The sequence below is a fragment of the Rhipicephalus sanguineus genome, chromosome 2 (assembly GCF_013339695.2).
Source record: "Rhipicephalus sanguineus isolate Rsan-2018 chromosome 2, BIME_Rsan_1.4, whole genome shotgun sequence".
Lineage (NCBI taxonomy): Eukaryota > Metazoa > Arthropoda > Arachnida > Ixodida > Ixodidae > Rhipicephalus > Rhipicephalus sanguineus.
In genome coordinates, this window is record NC_051177.1 from 145,911,972 (window position 1) to 145,939,755 (window position 27,784).

General features: G+C 47.0%; 2 protein-coding genes across 2 annotated transcripts in view; one reads left to right on the top strand and one right to left on the bottom strand.

Moving 5' to 3' along the window:
* The window catches only part of LOC119383765 (neurotactin), a 39,780-nt gene extending 21,962 nt beyond the window's left edge, over positions 1 to 17,818 (bottom strand). The window contains exons 1-3 of the mRNA XM_037652066.2: positions 17,517 to 17,818; positions 6,904 to 7,209; positions 2,780 to 3,797 (exon numbers count right to left, since the gene is read on the bottom strand). Of these exons, the coding sequence (XP_037507994.1) occupies positions 2,780 to 3,797; positions 6,904 to 7,208 (1,323 nt within the window). The 5' untranslated portion in view covers position 7,209; positions 17,517 to 17,818. The remainder of the gene's footprint in view (positions 1 to 2,779; positions 3,798 to 6,903; positions 7,210 to 17,516) is intronic.
* Positions 17,819 to 18,401: 583 nt separating this feature from the next.
* The window catches only part of LOC119383767 (protein ELYS), a gene marked incomplete at its 3' end in the record, with an annotated part of 33,417 nt that continues 24,034 nt past the window's right edge, over positions 18,402 to 27,784 (top strand). The window contains 4 exon segments of the mRNA XM_037652068.1: positions 18,402 to 18,552; positions 21,072 to 21,196; positions 23,609 to 23,856; positions 25,430 to 25,670. Coding sequence (XP_037507996.1) covers positions 21,076 to 21,196; positions 23,609 to 23,856; positions 25,430 to 25,670 — 610 coding nt within the window.

A 27,784-nucleotide genomic window follows, 5' to 3' on the forward strand; every position in this document is an offset into this window, starting at 1 on the left:
GTGAGTGCAACATCTTGTTCCTGACTTACAAGCTGCCCGGATATTCACTTAATTATTATAGTACACTTGTATCAGAGAATATAAGTGCACTTTAATTTACCCTACAGCTTCCATCCAACTTATTTTTCTCAGTTATTCAGAAACAAACATACAGAAATACAGTAAAACCTCGGTGATACGAATCTCGCGGGGTCACTAAAAATATTCGTATCATCCGAAATTCGTATCACCAGAAAACATGAAAAATTATTATGGAACAAAAGAAAACTGGCGTACATTTTCATTAATTGTGTCTCAGGGCCGCAGCATGTCGATTCCATGACAGGAAGTAAAGTTTTTGGAGGTCAATGATCATAATTGTACTCGTAAATATAGGTGCGTGCGCGCGTGTATAATTGATGAACAAGTAGCCCCTCCCAAATATTAGTACGCTTTTCTGCATGACGCTAGAGCAGGGGCGTAGCCAGAAATTTTTTTCGGGGGGGGGGGGGGGGGGGGTTCAACCATACTTTAAGTATGTTCGTGCGTGCGTTTGTATGTGTGCGTGCCTATATACGCAAGCAAAACTGAAAAATTTCGGGGGGGGGGGGGTTTGAACCCCCCAACCCCCCCCTTGGCTACGCCCCTGCGCTAGAGTACTGCAGCGAAAGCGACTTAAGGAGCGCTTTTCACACGATTGATGAAGGCCAGAAAATTTTACAACCGCTGTCCTCAGTTTTTTTATTTTCTTATCGCTGTGGTGTTGAGGATGTTTTTCGGGAGATTTACGGCCGCTCCTGCACAGATGGAAGGTTTCCTCAAAAATCGGGAGTCTCCCGTGCAAATAGGAGAGTTGGCAGGTGTCCGTGTCCCGAACAATCGTGCGTGTTGACGCTGCTTGCATCTACGTGGCAGGCATGTGTAAGCAAAGTACAACAACGCTACCTCGAGAACAGCAGCATGCGTCTACGCGATGAAGCAGAAGAAAAACAAACGCGGCGCCAACGTTATCTGTAATCAAAACGCGAACGCACACGAAGGCGCATTAAGGCCTCCGAGATTTGTGCGCACAATCTCGGAGGCTATGACGTGCCGCTGATGGTCTACTAGCGGCGCGGCGCGCATGCCCGCACTAGCAGACGCTTGGGTTGCCGCGCCCGCGCGATTGCTGCATGTTCTGCGACATCGCGGGCAGCACCTGTTCGTACCTGTGCGGTAGCGTACGTTCGTATCAAACGTCGTGGGGTGAAAATGGGTTCGCAGAAACCGTACTCCATTACATTGCAGGCTAATGGGCCTTGGCCGGGGCCACAGAAAAATTCGTATCACCCCGAAATTCGTACGAGCCGTGTTCGTATCACCGAGGTTTTACTGTACTAAAAGAATCATCACTGCTAAGGTTTTACAGGCCCACAGCCAGGCTACATGCTTACGTCATGCTTAAACTGAGTGGAATTCAATTTGATGGAAAAAAAAAGCAAATGTATTCAGCAGCTCAAGAATGCACACGCATTGAGGTTCTACACACGTACACCTTTCATTTTGCTGGACAGGGAAACATTGTTCATGCACTGCACGAGTCTGTCAAAAAGAGGCAGAACTGTCAACCACCAGTGGTCTTGTGCAAATCTAAGCCATTATGTTTTTGCAGGAGAGCGAAAACCAAACATGCCCTACACGCATGTGTTCCCTTTAACAGTGGACCCGTCTGTACATGGCTTTGAAGGCCCCCTGACAGCGAAATTTTTGTTTATGACTTTTTTACTCTAATTTGTAGTGTCTGGTAACGACAAAATTGAATCGTAAATGCTCTAACGTATCGTATAATTAATGCTAGCATCGTAAATTGTGACCAATTTAAGAAAGACCCACCTAAATTGGAAAAACACTAGTGACCCACAGCGAGGGAGCGCCTGAGACCATGTGCGCTCAAGCTTTGGCGACGCTTACAGTGCAGTATTTGCAAATCGGGGCCCCGCGCACAGTAAAGGATGAAACGATGTGAGTGCTTCGGTATGAGTTAAGCCTTTCAAGAGCGTGTCCCCTCACGGAAAAGAAAAGCATTCCTAGGGTAAGCAGCCAAAACCAGCTTGGGAGCAGCCTGACAACAGACCGAGAGGGGTGAGGGACAATAGCCCTCGTCGGGTGCCCGTCGTGGTTTTGTGTGCACTCCGCAAATGTTCTGCGACGTCGACAATACTCGCTTTTCTTATGGAATGCCACACGGGGCCTTCGTCTACGTCATACCAGTGGTGATGTTGCAAGGTGTTGTCAACTCAGCTGAGCACTCATGCTAACTTTAAAACCAAATTAAAATGCTTTAGAGCAAAGTCCGCCACTAATAATCGGCCAGAAGAGCCCACGTATACAGGACAATCAAACAACACAAACATCTCAAGGTTTCGATTTTTGTGTTAGGGGCCCTTTAAGTCCTGTGTTGTGCTTATGTCATACTCTGAGACTAAATCGATCTGATTCATCCGGGTGATCCATGTTTCCAAATGAATGAGTCTGCAAAGAGGCAGGTTGAAACTGGTGCTGCTTCTTTACAGCCTTTGTCTTTCTGGCACTTTGGTTCTTGAAGTGAAGAGAGAAAGCAGAAAGAAAAAAAAAAAGCCACGAAAGCAAGAGTGCTTAACCAGGTTAATAGTATAGGGTGATGGAATAAAGGCAGGAAAGATTTTCCGTCCGAACGCCATAGTTTTTAATGAATGTCTACCATTTAGGGCAGGTGTTCATGTCCAAAACAGCACTACTATCAAATTTAGCAAAAGACAAGTTATCCAGATGGACATCATACCTTGCTGGGATCCCCGTTGAACTGCCGGATGTTGCGCTGCACCCACTTGAGTACGGCCACTTGGTCCAGGAAGCCGTAGTTCCCGGATGTTGGAGGCCTCACCCCCTTTGAGAGGAGTTCCAACGTCAAGAAGCCAAATGCGTTGCGCCGGTACTCGAACGTTACCACCACGGCATCGTGGGTGCGCGCAAGTCCGGGACTCGGCTCCAGAAAGATGTCCTCTTCTCCCATCCCCATAAACGATCCGCCGGGCAGCACGACCAGGACTGGCCGCAGGGCCCGCTTGGACATGGACGGCGTGTAGACGTTCAGGTAGAGGCAGTCCTCGCTCGTGTTGAAACGCACTCCGGGCGCCTTCTTCTGGGGGCATCGGGGTGCAAACTTGTGCACCTGCTTCGTTCCAGACCAGCACTCGCTGATGCTCTGGAAGGCCCTCGGAGGTTTCCAGCGGTGCTCGCCGACGGGCGGAAGAGCGTACGGAATGCCACGGAAAACGAACGCACCCTCTTCTATGTGGCCCTCGACTAGACCGCAGTCCGTGGCGGCGACGGGAATGCTCCAGTCGTCGTCGTCGTAGCCAAAGCCCCCGCCAGAGAGGGCCGTCACCACCAGGATTACGGTAACGAGGAATAGGACCCCAATGGCTGCTCCGACAAGGAGGTAGCGCTTTCGTCGGTACAAAGCAAATCGCTCGCGCAGCGGCAGCTTTTCGGGCACACTCTCGTCGGCCTGTTTCTCGTCTGACTTGGTGGCTGTGTCGGCGTCCCCGATGGGGATGGTGACGTCTGTTGAACTGGAGGATGATTTCACGTTTTGTCCCTCGCCTTCATTCTTGCCTTGTTCGCCTATGCCATCGCCGTTTGGTGGGGAATCCTTGCTGTCTTTGTGATTCTCGTCGCCTGTGTGGTTCTCATCTTTCTTGCCCTGATTTTCGTCCTGTGTCTCTTTCTCACACATCTCTGTATCCTCTGTGCGCTGCTTGCCAAAGTTGGGTGTGAAGCTACCCTTCTTGAACCACCTAGGGAGAAAAAAATGGAATGGTCTCTCCACTTAGAAGACAATATGACATTTTTCACTAACATTACTACAAACGTGTAAACTTGTGCAAGACGTATCAACACACTGTCACATTCAGTACAAGCTCAGCATGTGAGCCACAGTAAAGAATCCTCTGGATCAAACTGCTGGCACTGATCTTTGCAATGTGAGTGAACAAAACTTTACTGGTTCTAGATTGAATGCTTGTTAACCACGCTGTTTGCACACTTTGTCTTCCACATCCTTCAGATGTGATGTGCTTACACCACGAAACAGTAAGAAGAACTTGCCAGCCTATGCTCTTGTGCATCTATGCTTGCAGTCTCAGGGTACAGAATGTGAAAGTATTCCCAGAAGTTATCTTTGAGAGCTTGAACCAGGCCCTGCTTCTTTGCTGTCAAGAGTAAAGCTTGAGTTTTTATTACTCAATTAAAAAAACATACTAGTGTCTACACTGAAAAACAAAACAGGGCGATACATATACTTTTTGGCATGGTAAAATATTGGCAAAATGTTCACAAGCTTTAATTCTTAACAATTATGCTTACTATATGCCATAAAATCCTGACCAAGTGCACCCCTAAGTTCAAGGATAATTCAGCCAATGTTGTGGAGGGATGGCCCTAGCTCAGTTGTGGTTAAAGATGGTGGTGGAACAGTCATAAAAAAAAGCCTTTTTTTACTTGAAAGCTTTATCGAACATGCATCTGCAATAGAAGCTCATTACATGCAAAATTGCATGATATTGCCACGCGCGCTTATTTTTGTCATTTTTATGTTAACTAGTCCGTTGCATGCGTAGCCGCCGCCTTGCACAAGCCGCGCCCTAATATCTGCGTACCTTCCAGATTATCTTAGAATTTTCTTATAGGTTTGAGCACGCAAATGCTAACAGTTGAGATTATTCTCGAACTAATGCGGCCACCAGCAATAAGGCTCGAATGTTCGATGCTGCATGTATAAATGCAGACGCGCCTTATCACAGAGCAGTTTATTGACAGCCGACGCTCTGTTCGCGGCTATCAGTGTACAGTGTGTATTGCTGTAGTTTGACTTTCCGTTTCCTGGCCACAAGTTCGGCCAAATAAAGAGTTTCATCTTGAACACGCCGATTGCTACCTTCGTCGACGTCACGACCTCATGACAATATGGACTTGTCATGTGGTCCCGGCAAATGTGTGCATTATTTACTGGTGAGAAACTCCATTAAACTACATGCTTATGATCTAACTCGTGTTGAATACCTGAGTGCACTGAGTACAAGGAGCCACAAATATGCGACACAAATGAGCAAAAGTCTTGTTAGTGTCTAACCGAGACGAACCGGTGGAGTGCGTGTGAAACACACATATTCTTGCATTTACTGTCACATGTGATACCACATACACTTCTCGCTTCCATAGTTCACAACCCATGATTGTGTCGATAGCATCATCTCTAGCAACACCATTCCATTTATTTGCAGGTGCCATCATATCCGGGCACCTCCCGCGTGCCAGTGCACTCACTCGCAGTAAATGCTCCCGCAAAGCAAAGGTGTCAGGCCCATGATTACGAGGCTCCAGGTTTCATGTAAATGAAACTTTTCACGGCGAAAGCTGTTAACAGATCACAACGGCAGTGGGGTAACGCCGCTGTCGGTATTCGTAACCACCATTGTGCGAAATAAGAAAAAATGAAACAAATATCCAGGATCGGATGGGATTTGAACCCCGGCGCTCTGCGTGGCAGTCGATTATTCTACCACAGAGCCACCCTGGTGCTTGAAAATCCTTTGCAAAAAGGCCCTATACAGGTGTCATGTCAGGCAAGGAATCGTGTTAAAATGTGTAATATAATGTGGCGGAAGAGTAAAATAGCAACCAGGCATCACACGATGCTAATTGCACAACGAATGTGTGGTTTAAAGCTTCGCACCCACTACAAAGTGGTCAACCATAATTCTTGATCGTCATCAGCCACATGCCGCATCAAAAAAGTGCATATACTAATGCCTTAGAGATGTGCAGCAGGTACCTTACTTATCTGCAAAAAGGCGAATGATGGCATAGTCGGTGCTTCCCTACTTCACAAAAATTATGATTTGTGGCTTAGTGGACACCTAGCATGTGTACTTGTATTAGTTTCCCCATGAGAGTTTAGAACGGGCTCTAGAAAGGCCGCTCTTCCAGCTTTCGCTGTGACTGTGCTGCGCACTCTGCGCAGGCCTGGCATTTTTTTGATGCCCACAGTGTGCGCAGCAAGCAGTAGTTTGGCTTGTGGCAGAATACCAGTGTGCATTTAATCTCTATCGTGGTCAACCATGATTGGTGCTGTTGGATGTGGTTTTATCAGCAGTTGCAGTGGTAAACTTCTCTTTTGACATGGCGCACGGTGTTGCAAGTGCTTTCAGAACCACACAGTCACAACAAATGATTGCATTAGTAGCAGTTGTGGCAAGTGGTCTATACCGTATTTACTCGAATCTAGGACGACCCCCGAAATTCGCCCAAGGCCAGAAAAAAACAACAAAAAACTCAATCACGGTACTCGAATCTAAGCCGACCCAACCCCCCCCCCACTTTCGCACATAGTTTTTTTCACAAAAAATTCGGCTTAGATTTGCGTAAATGCAGTAGTTTTGTTTTGACTCGGTGCGTAAAGTGTCACAGATATGACAGAAGTTTTTATAGGGGGAAGAGGCGCTTTCTTGGTAGCTGGTGCTAATTTCAAACAGCTGGTGAAGTAGTGGGGGTCACTTTCATAGCTAAATGCACTTGCTTGAAATTTTATGGCAGCAGTCAAGTTTCAAAGCAACTATTTTCGACCACAAGTCAAATCAACAGATATACAGACAAAACGGCATTCAACGGAGCTATGTAGTTGGTCCGTAACTACTGAAAACAAGGGACAAGGAGCAGACGTCAGACAGGGACATCGCTGCAAGTCTGGCAGAGATTCAACAGCGACATCCTTGTCCGTCTTCCCTTTGTCCCTCAATGTCAGTTTCGCTGCTCAAACCAATGCTAGATAAGAAGTTCATGTATTCTACACTCAATATTCGTATCTGTTGTTTCAGATGAACTATGCAAAGTCTCGGTACCCACCTGGCCCAGAAGCGGGTTGTGGGCGTCTTTGGCAAGTCTGGCAGTGATTCAACCTTGACCACATCCTCCTCTTCCACAGCTTCCAGTTCTTCCTTACCCTGCTGCTTCTGTAGGGCGGCAGAGTCTGCATCGCCAGCCTTCGTCTCGGTGATGGGCACACCATCGATGGGTTTGAGCTCATCGGCCGAGCTGAGCCCGACCACGAGTTCGTCCAGGCTTTTGCCCTTCTGACCCGTGACAGATGCCTCGGCCGGAGACTCGGCCGCAGTCTCTGGGTGTACTGCTCCTTCCGCTTCAATCGTCATCCTGCATGTACAGAACACACCACGTTATGAATATGTTTCGAAAATATCAAGCTTTCTACTTTGAAGTGAATTTGAACACTTTTTTAATATGGGTACAGTGATGGAAGTGACATTTTGCTTTTTGGAGCAAGAGAACTGCTGCTTTGGAGCAGCCATAGGTGTTTTTGGAGCAGAAAAAACGCTAGATATGGAGCAGCAATTGAAATTTCTGGAGCAGATGGCAAAATATCCCGAGCGTCTCCTGGAGTTTAAAGCATCATTTAAGCACCTCAGAGATATTAATATTTAACATTAAACATATTGCACACACAATAATCACTGCAAATTGCAAGAAACATAATTAAGCAGATGGATGGTCATTGAACACTAAGTAAGATGATCTTTATATTTAAAATACCAGTACTTGTGGCACAAATTATATAAAAACGATAAAGTTGAACACCAAATTATAAAAGTAACTAAAATCACATATAACTGTCGCCAAAGAAGCTGATTATAAATTGTATGAAATCAAAGCAATCTTTCATTTTCATAAGAAAGGGAAATTGACAACAACCCGTTTGCAGCACAGAGCCACAAGGATATCCATACGAGTCTCTCAGAAGGAAAGTTTCTTAGTTGCCGAAAATTTTTTGGGATAGGTATCCTAATTTCTAAGCATTTTTTTATTTCACGATGTTAGCATAATCCAAGGCCAGCTATTCTTTTCGGTGGTTTCCTTCAGGATAACTTTGGCACTCGGTCGCAGTGACATACTTGCGCCATGCACGGAATGCTATGCAAGAACATTGGTACAGCCTTTGACAAAAATTAACTAGGTGATCAGGTATAGCATCTTTCAAGAAGCAGTGTAATTCCTCTGAGACACTGCAGGTAAAACACAGTCTGAATAGATTTGGAAACATATGGGGGGGGGGGGGGTGGGTTGAATGTTCTGAATGGTGAACATGTCTTCATCTTTTGAATGGTACTCCTCCGAACACTTTCACCGAGAGACTGTGAGCACTATATAAATTGAAAAGTGCCGTGCTTCGTAGAAGACCAAGGCGTGAGTGTTGCAGCATTGCAGCCACGACTTAAGTGCGCGAAGTTTTCGTATACGTCAGAACACTGTCCTTCGCACCTGTGGACACGGTGAGCGAGTTTTCACTGATGCTGCTTGTTTTCAAAAGTAAACGAGGGAAGCTGACCAAAAAGATTTTGAAAAGCAGTTTAGTGAATACAAAGCGTGAGGTGCTGCAGGGCATGCAGTGCAACAGTCAGGAAAGCCTGATGTATTTACTGTGTTAGTACGATGTCAAAGGGGCCCGACAACTCCTTTCCAAGAAACGATCGAATGCCCTCACTAGTGGGAGTGTTTATTGCTTCACAAATCGACTGCCGCAATTTTTTTTTAGAATCCATCACGTACGAGCGGAGTTACAGGAATTGTTTGCACACTCTCACTCTCTTTTCGTCCCAGCGAACATGCTGACAGCTACACAGCGGGGATGACAAGGGGGCAAAAAGCTACGTCCGTACGTCAGCGCACATTATGACCTTGAGCTCTTTTTTTTCTTTTAATGTGCGGCTCGCTTTAAGTGCGATCACGAGTGCGCTGGTGTAATTCTAGCACTGTACAGCATGGTGCGGGCATGCTGTGGCACCCCACAGAGGCTGCAGCAACTGTGCAGCTCACAATGCTCAAATCAGCCAATGGCCGGCCGTAAGCCAAATTGAGCTTATGGCAGCATTTGTCGAGAGAAGAGCGAGCATTTTCTAGCTGACCTTGAAACTTAATCGTAAATAATATGCTGTGTGTTGCGCTATAATGTCTGGCTCACGTGCTCGCAGGATCCCCCGACTACGAATAGGCAGCGTTTAGTAACCACGTTCAAACAGTGTTGCGGGCCCCTTTAATAAAAGCTGGGAGGAAAGCATGATCAATTACATTTAATTAACATTCCTCAATTATTTTCCTGGGGCTCCGAGGAAATTGTAACTGGTAACCTTGTTCTTGTAATGTCTGCAGGTCTGGTCATGTGTAAAGGGAAACTAAAGAGAAGAATGATATTTTTTTCATATTAGTAAATTAACCTTTCACAATTACAGAAGAACAACTCTTGCTGTGAGGAAAACTTGAAAAAAGAAAATTTAGGTGGCGACATCATCTTAAAGTCCCAGCACACACTCACTGTGAGGTTATCAATTGTTCACGCTGTCTACAAAGGCCTACATATTCTTCATTGGTAAAAATAAAGTACACTGTCCTATAAAGGGACAAGAGATGTAACGTACCAAGTTTGAGGAGATTTTGTTTAGCCAATGTGACCAAAATATGAAAAAAAAAACCCCCACCTTGAACAAGGTCTGAGTTTGTCTTTATCAATGGGATATGATTGTGGGTGCTCTTCTTGATTTTCAAGGGCCTCGCACGTGCATTGTGATTGTGTGCAGTTGTTTCATTGCTGGTGTTACGCGTTGAAACATGTTCTTTTTATATAATGACACTGGCTTTGTGATGACGTGTATTCATTCCACACTAATAAGAATGTCTTTTATTGCGAGAGCAATTATATGGACATTCTCGGCGGGCTTTTGCCGTTGCCGCCAAGTCCCGTATATGTATATGTATGAGTATATATCAATAAAAGCCACAAAGAAAAATAAAACAGAAAAAAATTTCTGAAGCGCGCCACCGGGATTCGAATCTGCGACCTTTGGCTCTGCAGCGTGCCGCGTTAGAAAACTGGGCCATGCTCCATTCATTGTTTTGAATGCTAACGGCGAGCTATTTATATACACCATTTACTGCTGGTGGTGCGCAGAGCTCGGAGGTGCTTCAGCATGTACAGTATTACCCGCGAGCTTGCCCGCAGGGTGCACTTTAAAGCAACACTCCTAGATTTTGCTTTAGTTTGAAAACTGCCCTTGAGACACGCACTAAAAAGGTGGCCCATTCCTGTACCACAATGCGTTGAACGCCACCGCACGACAGGAGCCACAGAGGGGTCACTCTACACGCCGCTGTTTTCAAGAAGATAAAGCATCTAAGAATGCTGGGTTGTAGCACGCTGCTCAAACACAAAGGAGCAACAACTGTGACAGTTAGTTCGCATTTGTCCTGTGTGTACCTATGCGTTCTTTTCGAGTGTCTTTTCTTGAGTTTGAGCAGCGCGCTGCAAGTGTCGAGCTGTGACCGTTGTTAGCTCGTGCTCGTCCTATGTGTGTTCGTTTCGTGCGTCATTTGCGCTGGAGTGGTGTGCTGCAAGTATCGAGCTGTTTGCCGTTCTTCGTGTGACATTCAAATTGGTTGCTATCGCGTTCATTGCTTCGCCCTTGCGGCAAAAGTAAGTTTTTGTTCAATAAAAACTTGCACCAACATGCTCAAATAGGAGTCACTCTAGATATTGATGATGTCATGCTGACATCCATGTGCGAAGATTTCGGCGAGAAATTTAAAATGGTACTTTTTTTTCTTGTCTATTAATGCACCTATGCTAGTGAAATAGCTTATCAGTCTAAGCTGATTTACTGAGATCTTACACTTTAGTGTCCCTTTAAGAAACTTCTGTAACGTAAATTACCGTTGTGTGTTCACTAACAGCACCTGCTAGATTGTGCTTTATTTCGATGCCGCTTCTTTTTTTTTCCTGCATACGAATTTCTTGCTACTGTATCATCACCACATCGGCCACCAAACCCAGAACAGCAATTTCATCTCTCCAAGAATTTCGCTACCAGCTGCAGCGCATCGTCGGTGCAACGGTGAATTTTGCACCCGCGTTATGGAAGAACGTATGGGCTTGGAAAACATCCCAGGAAGGGCGAACCGAAAACGAAACAAAAGCCGCGGCGAGAGCGGTTCAAAACGCCCGTTTCTCCGCACGACCGGCTGCCAGTTCACGCTCCGTGACACGCACGCGCGTACACTTTCGCACCAGTCGCGCGAAGCTCACGACCTCACTTCGCAGTCGACCGTTGCACGTGTGTCGCGTTTCGTGACTGCGTTCGTGACCGCGCCGCTGCCTTGTGTGAACGCCTTCCCTCTCCTCGTGCCCGCACCGGGGAGCTCCCGTTTCCGCCCGGCTCACGACTTGTGCCCGTTTTCCGCGATAAGATCCGAGTCGCGCTGATTGCCACGGTGCCGTTTCCGTTCACTCGCGCAGCGAAAGGCCACTGGACGTATTAGCTCCATTAAGTGAATACAAAACAGCATCAATCAATCGGTTTTTAAACTGGTCGAAAACTTTTCATCTTCATTCACATGAGGTGATAATAATAATATCTGGGGTTTAACGTCCCAAAACCACGATATGATTATGAGAGACGCCGTAGTGGAAGGCTCCGGAAATTTCGACCACCTGGGGTTCTAACGCGCACCTAAATCTAAGTGCACGGGCCTCAAACATTTTCGTCTCCGTCGAAAATGCCGCTGCCGCGGCCGGGATTCGATCCCGCAACTTTCGGGTCAGCAGTCGAGCGCCATAACTACTAGAGCACCGTGGCGGGACTCACACGAGGTGAAAGAAAGTTGGAAATGAAAGTCGAACATTCTTGAATTTCGCGCCAAAACCTCCGCACCGGCAGATACGTCATCCTGACGTCATGATTTTCAAAACGCGTTTTTCGTTTGTTTCCGGTCCGTTTCGGTGCATTGAGAAAGCCATCGAAAATTGCGAATTTACGTGTTTTCCCAGCTTCGGAACGAATTATTCAACCACATTTTGTTAACAAACGATTGTCGTAAGCGGTGACGTCACAGCCAGCTGGCGCGGGAAATTCGGTGAAGGTGTCGTTTCTTTTTGCGTCTCGTGAGCATCTTTTACGTCTTGCCGACGGAGCCTCCCATCAAACATTGCGCAAATGTAATTCACTCGTACGAGAGCTCACCTAAGTATTCATCTTGACCGGTGGTTAATGAAGAATCATCCGGCAGAAAAGAAAGGTATATTGCGCATTTGTTGGCACGATCTTCGGCTGTTTACGGTTGCGTCGATGACACTTTTAACCCTGAATAGCTAGCGAGACAAAACACGAATGTCACGTTTGTGAAACATTACAGGTAAATTTGTTTCCTGATCAATTAGGAGAATATCGTAACACAAACGGCTTACAGCGAAATTCCGGGCAAATGATTTACGCATTAACTCTATCGACAGTTGGCTAGTGATGCTCAACGAATTGCAGAAAGAAATACGTAAATAGAAGAATTGATAGAAGAAATAGAAGAATATGATATAAATAGCCTCGCTTGCATGAAAAAAATTCTCCCCTGCGCAGGTGAGAACTTTTCGATGGTGACGGCTAGCGCTGACTGTCCATTCTTTATTAAAATACTTTTGTCCACGTCTGCTGCGCCGAGAAACTCGACAGAAATGAATGTGAAACAAGAAAGATGATCTCACGCACAATCTTGGTTTGAGCTAGTTGGTAGTGAGCACCGTTCGAAGCGCTCAAATTAACGAATAAACAAACTGCGTCAACGCCCTTCAGTGGCGGGCCAGCCGACGCTCAAGCGTTGCGGTTGTTTCCTTTCTGTCTAGCGTATTATTATTATTATTATTATTATTATTATTATTATTATTATTATTATTATTATTATTCACGAATAAACAGAGTGCGTCAACAAACAGGATGCCGGAGTTGCGGACATTTTTGTTACAAATCTTCCCGTCTGCAGGCCAATGAACGACACGCGCGGTGCGCCAATGCCTTTTCTTCGGTATGAGACAGATGCTTGAGGTTTGGAAAGAAAAGAAGATGAAAAAGGCGCTGAGTTCTGCAACCCATCTCTTTTATAATTGTCAGTGTGGCCAATCCCCCTCGTGGGTATGAGCCAGTCTCCTTTAGGTGACAAACAAACAAACCATACGGGAGCACGGCGCAGCTAGCGTCAGTAATAATTTGTGACGTCGCACCACTCCCTCCCCTTCGGCCTGATGAACGCAACGAAGGGGAATAAAGAGGGAAGCAGCAGCCCCAGTTGGTCGGAACAAAAGGCACACATCCCGCGGGCGCGATCGGAATTCGGGGCCAGCGTCCTTGCGAGGGAGGACCGTGAGAACGAACCCGCGTCGGGTGGTGTTTCTAGCGCGCACGCTTCGAGCCGCCTCCCCCGCCGCCCGCACTTCCTCCTCTCCTACTGCGGGGGCAACAAAGGCGACGGCGGCGGGGTTCGACCGCGCCCTTTATTCCCGCCTCCGAGCTCCTCTTTTCACCCGCTTGCTCGCTGTAGCGCAGACTTCTGGGCAACAACGAAGACTTCCCTTTTTCTTGTGTCCAAAAAAAGAAATCGGGAGGCTGGCGTACGACAGAGGCGACAGACCGCGGTGTTTTATCTCCAGTACTCGATCACGTAAACGGTGCGACCGCACAGGCCACCCGCCAGGCAGGCACAAAAACACTCCATGCAGTGCGCTCCGGATGCTCCGCGGACTGCCTCGCGCACGACCGCTAGCTGCCGCAATCGGAGGTTGAGGGCGTGTCCGCGTGGCCATTTCTCTTGGACGCTTTTACTTCGATCTCTTACGCATCTTAAAACACACACACACGCAGCGTTGAAACGTTACGTTACTGCCACGCTTCCGTACACCGTAACCCTGTGCCAGTGGTGGTACAGCCAGTTTACGATTTGGAGCAATTTCTTGGAGCAGACAAGATGGAGCTTCGGCATCACTTGGAGCCACTGGCGTAACCAGGGGGTTGAAACCCACCCAAGAATTTTGTATTTTGCATGCGCATATATGCACGCACACTACAAACACACGCAGGAACATACACGAACTATTGTTGAACCAACCCCCCCCCCCTCCTCCTCCCGAAAAAAAAAATATTTGGCCACGCCCCTGCTTGATGGAGCAGTAATAAAGTATGTGATGTCCCAATTGGTGCATTTTCCAATCAATGCGCGAATAGGAAGTGCTACTCAACAAGGAGAGAAGACAAGTCGGACGTGTCTTCAATCAGGCTCCCCACGTGGAAGAAAGTAACATTGCTGGCTTCACCGCAATGTGTACAAGACGTGCTGTACGGTGAAGCATTAGTGACAGGGCGAGCATAACACACACGGTTTCTGTGAGCGAGAGCTGTCAAAACGTTATTACAAACGAGTAAACGCATCCAGAACATCGTCAGCATATCAAAAACGAAACAGAAAAAGTCGCTGCGAATAAGAACCGTTTGCGATCACTTGCGTACACACAGTAGATCTTATCATCGGCCCAAGCTGATGACCCATCGTACCCAACATTAGAAGCGCAACCCACACAAGCGCGCGTACAGCAAGCTCGAAAGCCTGCGCGCTTGTAATGAACGCCGACTTTTGATAATCTTCCGTGACCTTGCTTATTCAAACTTGGTGCACGAAAACTTTACAGTTGACAACTTTATTTGCCGTTAATGTATATGAATACCAGTGGCATTTTCTCTACGTCACTGAGTCCGCCGCGGTGGTACAGCGGTTACGGTACTGACCCGAAGATAGCGGATTCGATCCCGGCCGCGGCGATCGCATTTCGATGACCGTGTACTGTGCGATGATCGCGGAAGGTCGAAATTTCCGGAGCCCTCCACTACGGCGTCATATCGTGGTTTTGGGACGTTGAACCCCAGATATTATATTATGTCACAGACGTTTCCCCTGTGGCATGAGTTAGAACATATTCAAATCGATATGTCCCCCCCCCCCCCTCGAACAGTCGATCAGAACTTTCCCTATCCGAAGGACACATTTGATTTCCAGCATAGTGTATTACCACGGTAAACGATAACACCCTGAAAGAAGTACTCGCGTTATCGCCGCGTGAAAACTAAACTTTCAGGTCACGAACGGCGTGCGCGCTACCAGCGTGACGTGAAGGAAACCCAGGCAAGCCAAATGATTATTTTTGTTGGACAAAATGACTCCCCGAAAAAGGTGCAAGCTGTTTTTTAGGCTTTACGAATGCGGGCTCGGCGCCTTGAACTGCAGAACAGGTTATAAGTTCCCTGTCCAAATCCGATTCATGGTCCTTTGAAGGAAACAAAAAAAGGAAAAGAAGCGAAAATCTGTATTGATAACAACACTCTTCCCATAAAATAGAAAATGAACTGTTATTAGCGAATAAAGGGAATGCCCAAGAAGTTCCAGACTTCAAGGAGTGCACAATTATAAGTCTCGCTGTCTGGGACGTCAGCGTGACGTCACAGATTCAATCGAACTGTCTGATAAGCTGACTATTTCAGACGACCAGTCTGGCTAATTAGATACAGCATGGAAAACACGGACGACTAAACGACTGCAAACGGTTTCTTTCGATCACTATGTTTCGTAGCGCATTTCGAGTTAACGGCACATCTCTTGGGCATCTTAAGCGGAAACACGGCATCCCATCTTACGGAACGAGCCAAATAATGTATCCACAGTTGTAATAGCGTGCACGGACGCTGAAGCATACTAATAAAAACAAAAATCGCGGCGCTAACTAAAGCCAGCTGTCGTGCGCGCGCCATCAGAGCTCCCGTGCTCGAGGGAAGGAAGTCGTGCTCGTTAGCGCATGCACTTGTCTGCAAATAGCTCTTCGCACCTGCCTCAGCTTCCTACCATTCTCGTTTTTTTTTTTCCCCGTCTTTTTACCCGCAAAACATAGCGCGCGAAGGAGCGACGCATTCCTTGTCGAGGGAGGGATATCAGAGAAGACGCGCGGAAAGTTCCTCCTCCCACCAAACTTCCTCGCCTCGTTACGTCCAATTTTCTTTATTTATTTCCTTTCCGTCCCAAACCATCGTCAGCCCACTCTCACATCGGGTCCCTCTCAACACCGCCCCCCCTCGACCAAAACGCAAGCGCGCCCTCGGGGGGGAGATGCGGGGACAAATGACACGGAGCTTGTAACCGCGGCCCGCTGTTTATGGAAGAGCTTTCTTTCTCTCAGATGCGCGCAGAGTCTTTTTTCTCCCGATTATTTCACTCCCAGCACGGACAGTGATAGTTGGCAGATATTGGGCGTGTTCGCGGAGAAAAAAGGCACGCAAACGACCGAGATTTCCTGTAGACAAGACTGACAGTCGCGTCAAAAAGTGGCGCTTCTTTACTTTATTTCGCGCCTTCTATTTGCCCATAGCATTTAGTAAACGAAACCGCGTCCTTCGATCGCGAAGTTCGGAGATAACACAGCTGTTTTCCTAGATTTTCATTTTACAGCAGCGCGAGGTGACGGCATGACCTAGCTAAGATTAAACGCGGGCCAATTCCTCCGTCGATCATGTAAAAATTAATAATAATAATAAAAAATTTCAAATTCGTTGTTACGTTTACAAATGTCCTTTCCCCACACATAGAGCGAGGTAAAAATCCAATGCAGGACGGTATACATCCCAAACTGCTAAAAATAACTCGCGCCAGTCAGACACGTGATGCCTGAAATTGGGGAATAAAGAAAAATTTTCGTGAATGTTCTCATCGTTACTCAGGGCTCCATGGTCAACTTTACTGTTCGAAATTATAACAATCCGTGCGTTTAAACGAGGACGATCTTGAGTGACGAAACGCGCCGCGGATTATAACGCCTCCGAAAGAATAATAATAAGAAGAAAAAAAAAAAGAAAAACCAGTTAGTCCGCTGACAAGTCGTGAAGGTTCACTGACACGCCAGCTAACGGTTCTTTTCCCGACGACCCGTTATATTTACGTGCCATGGTTCGTCTTTCAACAAACCGCGCGTACGTCAGCGAATATAGTTTTAGTTCAAACACCGTAAGACCAACACATGGGGATGGGCATCAGTCTCTAGAATGACCAGTAACACCCAAAACGCGTTGTAGCATCGTTCTTTGTCACTGCACACATTTGCGACTACTCGGCACATTGGACCGCTGGCACTGCCTTTGCAAGTATGATGCAGTGACTGCATGTACTGAATATCTCCAGCCGAATGCGCATCGCAACGGTATACAGTGACAATGACGCAAGCAATCAAACAAATGTTCCGGACCCCAATGCGACAACACTGCCTATCGCGGTGCAAAAGCGGCCGGCAAGCCTAAAATGGCCTCTTCCGAGACATTTTTGTGGTCCCGCAGGCCAGACATTTCACCGAAACCCACAGTCACGTCGTAACAGTTATTTCATGTTCAGAAGGAATTCCGCGCTGTCTCAGTGTACCCGGAGATGAGTTCGATCCGACATAAGACAATCTCTGAAAACGCGAACCCATCCCAAGCTGAAGAGAGATGACGCCGGGAGCCGCGAGATGCGGCGGTCCGTTTCAACGAACGCGCTTTCACCACTGCCTTGTCATCCGCACTGCAGCGGTAGGAAAGAAATCTTTATTGAAGATGAAAGCTTACCTGGCCTAAGGCGTAGGATGGCGTTGCCAGTTGAGGCGATCGGGCAAACCAGCAAGCACTCGCGGGTGAACAATAACCAAAAATTGTTCGAACGAAGACGGAGCCAATCCTCGCACTGATGAACCGCCGCAGAAAAGCGAAACGTCGTCGTCGCACAGAGATGCGGCGTCTCTCCTCCACCGACTCCAAACAACTCGCGTTTAAAAGGACAAACACGTCCCAAAAGCAGCGGCTCCTCCGGCAGTCGTGCGGGCGGGTGTCGGGATTTTCAAACGCAGTCCGTCCTACCGGGTTTCCGTAACGTCATTTTTGCGTCGGGGGGTCTTCTCCCAAATATCCGAAACGTCGCGCACATCCTTCGCGCCCCCTCGCCCACCCCGGCTTTCTTCTCGCTGACTCCTCTCTCTCTTCTCAGACACTTTCTCTCATCGGCTTCTTTCATTCTATTGCTCTCTCACTCCTTTTCCGTGCTTCTCCTCTTCATGCTTTTGTTACGTTCGTTGCAATTTCTTTCACACTTTCTTTGTGCTCAGGTAGCGCGGCTGTACTAATAAAATTATGTTTTGTCAATGTGTGGTTAGACAGAGTTTTATGTAATAAGTGGCGTTTGACACTTACATTGAAGTTAGCATATTTGTTCCTCCTAAAATTAAGAATTGACAAATAAAACTTGCAGTGTACACAAGCACAGCCTTTGAGATTTGTAACTGAGACTCAGGGAAAACCATTGGTTATTATTGTAGGCACTGACGCGCTATTTTACCTCAACTACATTAACATACAAAAATAATAAAAATATATTAAGTAAACACTTAAACTAATTTTGTTCATTCCGTTCACAAGCACAAATGTTATCATCATCACCGCTTTTTAACACGTGACAACGCGGCTTTTTGATAAAATGGCGGCGTAGCTAGTCGGAAACTGCCGAATGCGTGGCCGAATGTGATGTTCTGACGCGTTAGTGATGCCTAGAGTTAAGCAAGCATCGTTGGAAACGCATCCGACTGCTGCTGGATAGACTGAGCAACTAAAGGTAAGGCACGAACGTCAGACGTCACGCCTTTAACTAGAGAAAGACGACGAGGCATGCTCGGTTTTCGTTAGCGCACGCGGTCGTGCAGAGCGCGTTCACCGCTGCATCACGGCGCGTTCCGTTGGCGTCTCGCTGGCCGAAGCAGGGGGTACGTGATTATCTTTCGATGTCATTTGGTCAACTTGCAACGTCGTTCAGGATTCGTGTATCCAGTGGCTCGCGCCTTCGAGCTTTTTTTTTTCCCTGGGCGCATAGGTCGAGCGCCGTTGATACCGGCGTTCGTGTTGTCGCACGAAGCGTATTAGGGCACTGTCGAGTAATTCGGGCGCATGCCAAGCTACTCGTCGGTCGGTTTTGGCTGTGTGTGCGTGCATTAGATGCCGTCGGCGAATGTTGAACATTCACCGCCGCACTTGGGCGCGAGTTTTGAATTCTGGCGCGTCTCCGCAGTCTCTGACGTAGTGCGCCTCGCTCGCGTCTCGAACAGTACGCTGTGCTCACGTGGAGTTAAACACTCGCTACGAATACCGTCAAAATGTAGCTGCCCGGCGTATGTTAGCAAAGTAAATTTGCGATGCCCCTTGCAAAGCTCTCGCAGGAGCGTAGTTTTGGGAAAGAGGGGAGGCAAGGTTAGAGTAGGCTACATCTCTCTGCTGATCGAAGTCGAGGATCCACGGGTTCCGCACTTGACAGCGTCAGAAATAATATTCACTAGGTATACCAGTATCGTGAGCGACGTGATCCAAACCTAAACTGCTTGCGAATATGAGCGTAGTTTAATTCACCGACGTGCCTGAGGAATACAAGGCCGACGCGTTTGTCAGTGCTAGGAACATACAAATGTCGCTTTTCAGTCTCTTGTCGATTCACAGGGGCCAGGTACGACGAGAGCGGGGGGGGGGGGGGGGGTAGCTCTCACCAGCCCTAATTATAGACGTCAATTTGTTCTAGAAATGTGTACTGCTGGAGTGAACTTTGCGTAAACAAACTTCCAGATTTTGAGCACGAAAACGATAGATTTACATTGTGTACCCGGGGCGTAGCCAGAAAGTTTTTTGGGGATGGGAGGGGCGGACGACGCCAGCTGAGTCACCCCGAGCTGATGGGAAACATATAATTCTAGTCGGTTTACCTTGGTTAGCTGGGTGTGTAATTAAGAATTCCTCTCTGCTGTTATTCCATTAGTTTCGGTCGCACATTTGGCAGCATAAAAATTAGGTCAAAACTTTCCATTGGTGCCATAACATACAAATACGTGTTGGGAAATGGGAAAACATTGTATGTGTGTTAAAGGGGTACCGACACCAATTTTTTAAAGCTGAGTTTGCTCTGCCATACAAGCTTCCTGTGTACAGAGACGACTCTGAGTGAGGGGAAGCTCGGGAAATGCTGATAAGATGCTTTGCTTTGACATTAAAGTCTGTTTTCTTGCGGCACACCTACTGACATCGACATTAATGTGACATGATGCTACAGTATCAATTTTGGTGGCTTTACGCACCAGTATGGCTGGTTATGACCAAGAAAGGGAAATTGACAACCAGCCATTTGTAACACAAAGCCACAAGGAAATCTGTACGGATTTCTCGGAAAGAAAGCTTTGTAGTCGCCGAAAGCCCTGGTCCGGTGATCAAACCCTGGACCAGTGCCTTTCCAGGGCGATTGCTCTACCGATTGAGCTAACCAGGAAATTAGCATTTGGCAGCGCGAGGACGAATTCATCAACTCAAAGCACACGGACACATACATTGCAAGTCAGTTCTGCAGGAATTCCACAGCTCTGTGATGTGCACATTTATTTAATTTATCAGCAGAATGGTGGTTAGTGACATTCTAAGAAATGTTTTTTTCCTTTTTATAGAAATAAACATCCAGCCTTCCTAAATTTTGAGTGTCCCCAAAAATTGTGGTTTATGGCAGAAACGGTGGAGAATGAGCTATTGGAAAAACATAACTAAGCGTAATGGACAGGTTTAAAAATGTGTATTGTTCTTGCTGTGCAGTATGGTAGCGAGTTCAAGATCAATCCAACTGCTTCGAATACAGACATTTTTTTTTTTCCACTTAAACCGTGTACGTTGATTGAGTAGGCACGAGTTTTCATGCATGTCAAAGCAGCCCTTCTATTGCTATCAAAGCAGGTTACATTTTGAATTGACCATGTTTGAAATTCTTTGAAAATCATAATTGTAAATGTTTGTCCAATTTTGCAGGACATTAAAGAGGCCTGAAGCACAATCACCTGCTATCTCTTTTTGAATTCTCTCGAAATCAGCAGTTCCATGGAACCTGTCCCCATTCATGATTCAGTGTTTTCTGTATGTTGGTTCCATGTATTTCCAGGCTGCGTGAAGTTCATCTGAGGCAAATGAAACGGCCGCAGGGAAAAAGGTTATTTGCACACCGCACAGGCTATTATCTTGCCTGTTTAAGACTGGATTTAAACGTTCTTGTGTTTGAGCCATATCCCCTGGTGTGATACTGCAATGTGCATCGCCGTGACCGTTCCTTGTTTGCAGCAACATGCCGCTGTCGGTGGTGCCTGCCGAAGAGGTGTCTGGCCTAGTGCCCTTTCAGCCGGAGCTCGTTAACAGTGCAGCGCAGGGGCACTTGGAGAACGCTGTCAAAGGATGCATCAAGCAATGTAAGATGAGCAGTACTCTTTTCTTTTCTTTTCTGTGTACTACCTGAACACAAGTGAAATAAAAATGATGGGTATTTGTGGATGTTGCTAAGGCGGCCGAGTGTGCACTCGTGGTATTGCTGTACGTATGTACGATTACGTGTTTTTCACCCGAGCTGAGCCAATGTTTCCATTTTATCATCAGTCGGCAGCTCTCCCATAGGCCCAAAAAAGCATGTTAAATGTTGAACATGGGTCTCTGCACCTTTGCCATCAAAAGCCAGGCATGTTCTTGTTTGAAGTGAACAGCAGCACGTAAAACAAGGACGAAGAGAGAATAAACGACACCAGTGCTTCCACTGTTCTTGATATTTGAAGCGTCAACCATTAAGGTGCATTTTTGAAAATCTTATAATGTTGCAATAGAGCCACATTGTCATGAAATATTGAAGTGCATTTACAATCGCAACAGTGCAATGAAAGGTTAGACGGTGTTCTCCACTCGACAAAACAACCTGTGTGGTTTACATAGAAGCCACTGGAGCCACAAGTAACTTTATGCACACTGTGCTCGTACACAGGACTTAAATGCCTTCCTTTACTAAAGAAGGGGCCCACTTCTGTTTGAGCCCTTCTCCTCCCCTCTAAACTTCATGGGCTGCTTGTATGTAAATGTGTGTTTATGAGATGGGGGTTACATATGCGTGCATATAATGTTGGTCACCAGGCAAGGAGCCTGGCTTCCCCCCTTGACTTCAAGCACTTAAAAGCAACAATGTTTGAACATGGTCAGAAAATGCTGCCAATAGGCAGTTGAGGCTCTCGTTAACATGCAAGCCAAACGTTATAGTACTGTTGGTGTGCAGGGAATTTTACAATTAACAATTCAAAGACTGCTAGAAATTGCTCGCTCTTCTCTCGGCAAATCACCTCATAGACAGGCCCAACCATGTAAATGGAGAAAAGGACACTGCCATTGGCTGATTTGACGATCACGAAAATATGCTTAGTAACACCGCATTATTCATTTAGATCTCAATCACTAAACAACTGTCTCTCGTCATAAACACCAAAATAATATCTTATGTTCTCATGCAAACTTCTGGTCTCGATCAACTGTCGTCTGCTTAATGTTTGGTTCTCTCCTGTGTTCATGCGAGGCAACACCGGTCGTACTGCACCCATGCTATTTCAAACACTATGCGTCTCAGTCGGTCATTTATCCTGTACTGAGCCCGCTACACCAGTAGTGACTTAGGTGCATCGTAGTATCCAAAAACACGGGTACATTTGCCAGCGCACGCTTGCTCTCTCCAACTTGCCTTGTGAGTTGGACACCTTGGTAGATGTCGCTTGGTGTTTAGTCAGTCCAATTTAAAATGCGCTATCTGAATTTTGTGGCGATTTGTTGGGTCAAGCTGACGCAGGACAAAGCCGGTGTGCGCCAGGTCCTTTTGGAGGTCTGACAGTCTTGCTAAAATGTTCCTCGATTGCTGTCTTTTCATGTCCGAGGTGCTTAAACGGCCAGCAAATAGGCTCGTACTTTTTTTTTTACACCTCCCAAACAAGCTCGCTAATTTGTACAGAAGGCAGCAGTGATCACATTTTGCAGATATCGCAGCACTGCACAGACACTCCGTTTCGAAAAACAATTCCCACACCCCTCTCCTACGCCGGACCAGTCCTTTTTGCCCATGCAGTGGCATAATCCTGCCCATGGGCAACATTACGTAGCACTGACTTCATCGATTGGTCTTTTGCACTGCGAAACAGCACCTTGGCCCTGTGGTGATGCAGTTTGGGCCGCGCAGCCCACATTTTAATTTTTTCTGTGCTGCCCTCTCCCATTTTGATAGAGCCAAGATTGCAGGGACAAGCGGTATAGCTAGAATGAAAGCCTTCGGAGATCAAGAGGCATCTTGCGACCTTACCGCTAGGGGAAGGGCGCACGTGCCGTGGCATATTTGTTTACCGTGCCAGTGTTTGCCCCCCTCGCACCATGCTTCCTCACCGTATATGGCTCCTTTTTGCCTAAAGGTAGGATATACAGTAACTATGACACGAGCGACATGTAGAGGAGCCTTGCTTGGTTGTTGGCTGCGTGCCGATAACGTAATCACTGACATTGTGTTATGTTGCGAAAGAGGGCGTAGTCGTGAAGGCAGAGCGAAAAACCGAAACCAGCCAAAGCGGGTTGTTCTACACCCTGTAACTTCCTTATGACATCACTTATTTAGAAAGTCTTTGTGGCAGCATGTTCACATCTTAAAAGAGCGCCACAAATTTTGGCCCGCGAGGTTGTTTACTGGCCCTTTAAAGGTAAAATAATTGATTTGCGCTTAACTTGCACTTTTACTTGCATTGGTACGTGGCTTGTGCATTGTGTGCAATTTATTCCACTGCATTGGTGCTTGTCTCTGTGTGCTTATACAGGTGGCAGAGAGGCGATGCTGAGTTGTGGCTCGCTGCTGCGTGGCTACGACACTCAGACGGGCCGACCGTACATGGAGCTCCAAGTGGGGCGGCAGGAGCGACCACTGGTGGGGCCGTTTGTGGAGCTCGTGCGGGGCCGTTCCACTTACCTAGTGGTGGCCGTGAGCGGAGGTTCGGGCGGACCCCTTCTGTGCGTGTGTCAGCCGGTCAGCGGGCGTGTAGTGCGTGCCATTCGTCTGGCTGCACCGGTGAGTGTTCTTAAAGATTTAGTGTGCTGCATCCGTGCGAGCAGCTGCTGTACCGTCCATAGTGACTGCTTGTGTGGCAAGCTTTTTTCAATGGAGTGCACTGTATTTTTCTCTTCCAAGTATTCTGCTTGTGCCATGTTGGCACGAGTTCCTGTGTTATGACTCGATGGCATTGGTGTTGTAGAATGTGGCATTTACTCCCGCAATGGACATGAAATAGACTTGCGATAACGCAGTAAACTTATTTCACCACTTTTGATGTGCACGTCAAGCAGCCATGTTGGTGCCATAATTACTGCAGCACTTGGCACTCTCCCTTTCTATTTGGCTTCAAAGCAGTTTTGCAGGGAATCTCAAAGACGACACCTTTCAGATTTCTTTTTAAGTGACTTTTGCTTGTATTTTAGAATGTATTCTGTTTTGGCCTTCCCACCACTGTACAGTGGAACCTCGTTAATGCGTACCTGCCGGGAAATCGTCTCCTGGCTAGTTGCGTGCAGCGCGTCGCCTTCTCGGCTCATGCCGTCACTGCCGAGCCGCTTGCTGTACCGCATGCGCGCATTTGTCGTGAGAGTGTTCTTCGTACCCACTTCGCTCCAGACCGTTCACAGAAGCGGCGAGTAGCTCGTTTGGTTAATGCGGCGATGACGAACTTACTGCAAGCGATGCGCACTTCGCGGCGCTCTAGCAGTCCTGCCAGTGGACGGAAGCGCGTTTGGGTGGTCGCCCAATAAAAGCGTGCAGTATGGTTTCAACAGCGCTACGCTTGCTGTGCTGTACGCTTGCGTTTAGCGTGATAGTGTCAATGCAAAGAGGTTTCTCGTCGCCCGCGACCAGCAACGCTCAACTCCGCAACAGCGAGCTGCTTTCGTTTTACAAAGCGGCGCGCTTGAACACGGCCCCGCACAACGACGCGGCAGGGATCGGCGGCCCAGCGCGTGCAGGTTGTCGCCTATTAAAGGCATGCAGTAGGCTTAAAGTAGTGCTGCGCCGCACGCGTGCCCGAGCAGATATCTGAAGATACCTATTGTGATAAGGTTGCCGGCAATAAGTCATGCTGGCGTGTTCATCGGTGGCCGCCACCTCACCTTCGTTCTTTCCCGATGCTTAGCCGCAAAGGCGTTGCCGCAATCGCGCGGAAGTCGGAATCAGTGATCGACCAATCTACGCACTTCTCGAAAAGACGGAAAACATTTGGCGGCACATTATGACGTCCGGAAGTTCAGCGGCGCTGCAAAATTTTATGCCACAAAACGTTATCGCGGTACGCAGGGTACGCACTAACCGGTAGGCGTAGGACAAAGCACTACGGCTTAAGCGGTCAGCGAATGCATTAGGCTCTATGAGACTCGGTCAAGGATTCGTTGCATTTACATTTTAACCGTTAGTACGCTTAAAGCGGGTACGTATTAATGAGGTTTGACTGTAACTCGAGGGCAGCAAGCATTCTTGCCTAAACCCAGCATACTTAATACTGTTGTTTTACCCTGTAGCCACTGTTAAGACATACCAGCATGCCTTGTGGCAGTGGTGTTGCAGTAGGTAATCAAATTTGTGATCTTCATCTCCCCAGGTCACCCACCTGTGTCTGGTGAGCGCGCAGAAACTGGGCGTCCTGGGTGGTGGCTGTGTGGCCCTGGCCACTGAAGATCGCTGCCTGCTGCTCGTGGACCTGTGCTTGGACAGTGCCCGCCACTACTCGGATGAATTGAGGCCCGCCAACCTGGTGCAGCTGGAGGGAGTCTTCGCCGACGAGCTGCCAAACATCTCTCCCACCCATGGGGCTCCCGTGCACTGCTTTGTGCCCCTCTGCGGTGAGGACGGGGAGACCCGGTTACTAATTCGTACATGCCAGGAACGTGGCATGGGTATTACACTGACTGCCAATTACAATCTTCCAATGAAGACCATTGCTACTAGCAATGCAGTAAATATGATTAAATAGTGCAGTAGACTCTCGTTAAACAAAACTGAAGGGAGCAGGAAAATATGTTCCGTTCAACAGGAGTTCCATTTACTGAGAGATGAACAGGGGTGCAGAATTCAAGTATGAGACCAATCATACTTGGGGCAATTGTTCCACTTAAAGGCCAACTCCGGCGATTTTTCGAGGTCGATGGATCTCAGTGAAATTCGCTGGGTACGTTCCTTTGCACGTTTCCGTCATTTATGCCAAATTACAGGCTTGAGACATGCGCAGATTGTTTGCAAATGAATTTTAAAGATTGTCTGCAAACGCCCTCCTGGCTTCCCACAATTATTGGCAACATTGCGTCTGTGACGTCTGTGTTGGCAAGGCGGCGGAAGTGACGCAGCCGAGGGCACCGCTAGCTTCGGCGCTTAGGCCGCTACAGCGAGCGTCTGCTGTGCACAAGGCGACAGACAGCGTTGGTTTGGCCGGCACTTCGCTGGTCGTCCCGGCTGTCACAGTTTTCATACTCTGCGCCGGCGTGACCGGCATGCCTTGCACGACTTCCGGTTCGTTCGTAACAACGTCTACGTCATACGTAGACAGTACACTTGGTTGGGTTTCGGTTTCGGTGTTGCGCTTTTTTGCTTATTTAAAATTATTCTCCAATTTGCCGAGTATTTCTGCTATCGGGCCCTTAACAGGAGCGTCTGAGGAACATAAAGGCACCATTACTTTGACATGGCCAAAAAATCGCCGGAGTTGGCCTTTAAGCAGCATTTCCGTTCAAGCAGACCTCCGTTTACTGAGAGTCTGCTGTAAACGTTGCTTAGAGCACCCATGCCAAGGCTTCTCTTTTTTTCGACGCGCAGAAAAAGTTGCAGCTCTCTGTTCAAACGTTTGGTGTAGCACACGATGGCAATGAAATTTATGATCAGACACAGACCTACTCATTAACTCTTTCATGCACAGAACTGCATTTTTGGCAGCAAACAGTTTCATGCAAAAAACTGTGAAGTCTTTTTGGGAAAATGATTTTCTCGCAAGCAAAAAAAAAATTGGAACCTTTAGTTCGAGATATGAGGTGGTCACCTCAGGTGACCACCATGCAGTAAGGGTCTACCGGTCAGTTTCGCTGGAAGGCTGCAAAACAGTGCTTTTTTTCCCTGCAGGAGCACGGGGACATTGTATATACCACACATCCATCTCAATCTTAAAGGCTAATTAAGGGGGGACGTGGCAATGGGAATGGTAAATTTGGTCAAAATGTTCAAGTTTTCAATTAATTTTTTTTCTGCAATCCTGAGACCATGTTTTACAACATGGTGAAATATTAGACCAAAATAAGCAGTAGAAGATGAAAGAAAAAAATTTTACTAGTGCGCTGTCATCAAAAACTATGAGAAAATTGGGCTTAGAAATTTTACTAGTGTGCTGTCATCAAAAACTATGAGAAAATTGGGCTTAGAAAATGCAAATCTGCAATTTTCTCTTGACACAGTGCCATCATATTGGCGTTATCATAAAGAGGACAGATAGAGCTCTAGATAGCCGCAAAGCTGCATTTTTCCAATGAAAAATAAAACCAGCTTCCTTCAGAGTTCCATTTTCTGAGCTTTTAGCTCCATTTTCTTTGAGCTCCATTTTCTCAGCTTTCATTTTTGAACAGTTGCTGTCAGTCATTCCTGTGCCATTTCACAACAAATAAAGATATAACCATTCCGTTTTCTGCGCTTAGATCCTGAGGCATTGGTGAGTGCCGTAAAGCTGTCCATATTTGTATGCACGTCATATAGATTTTTATAATTGACTTGTAAAAGTTGTTCATAAGACAATATGTACAAGAAATTTCAAAAATTTTTGTGTGGGCTTATGTGAATATTAAAAAACCAATAGCTTTACGGCACAGAATGGGCCCTTGCGAATATCCTTATGCAAAAATCTTGATGAACTTATGTTAATTCATTAATTAATTTTGGGATGACAATGAGAGTCTATCAAGTGTTGTAACTCAAAAAC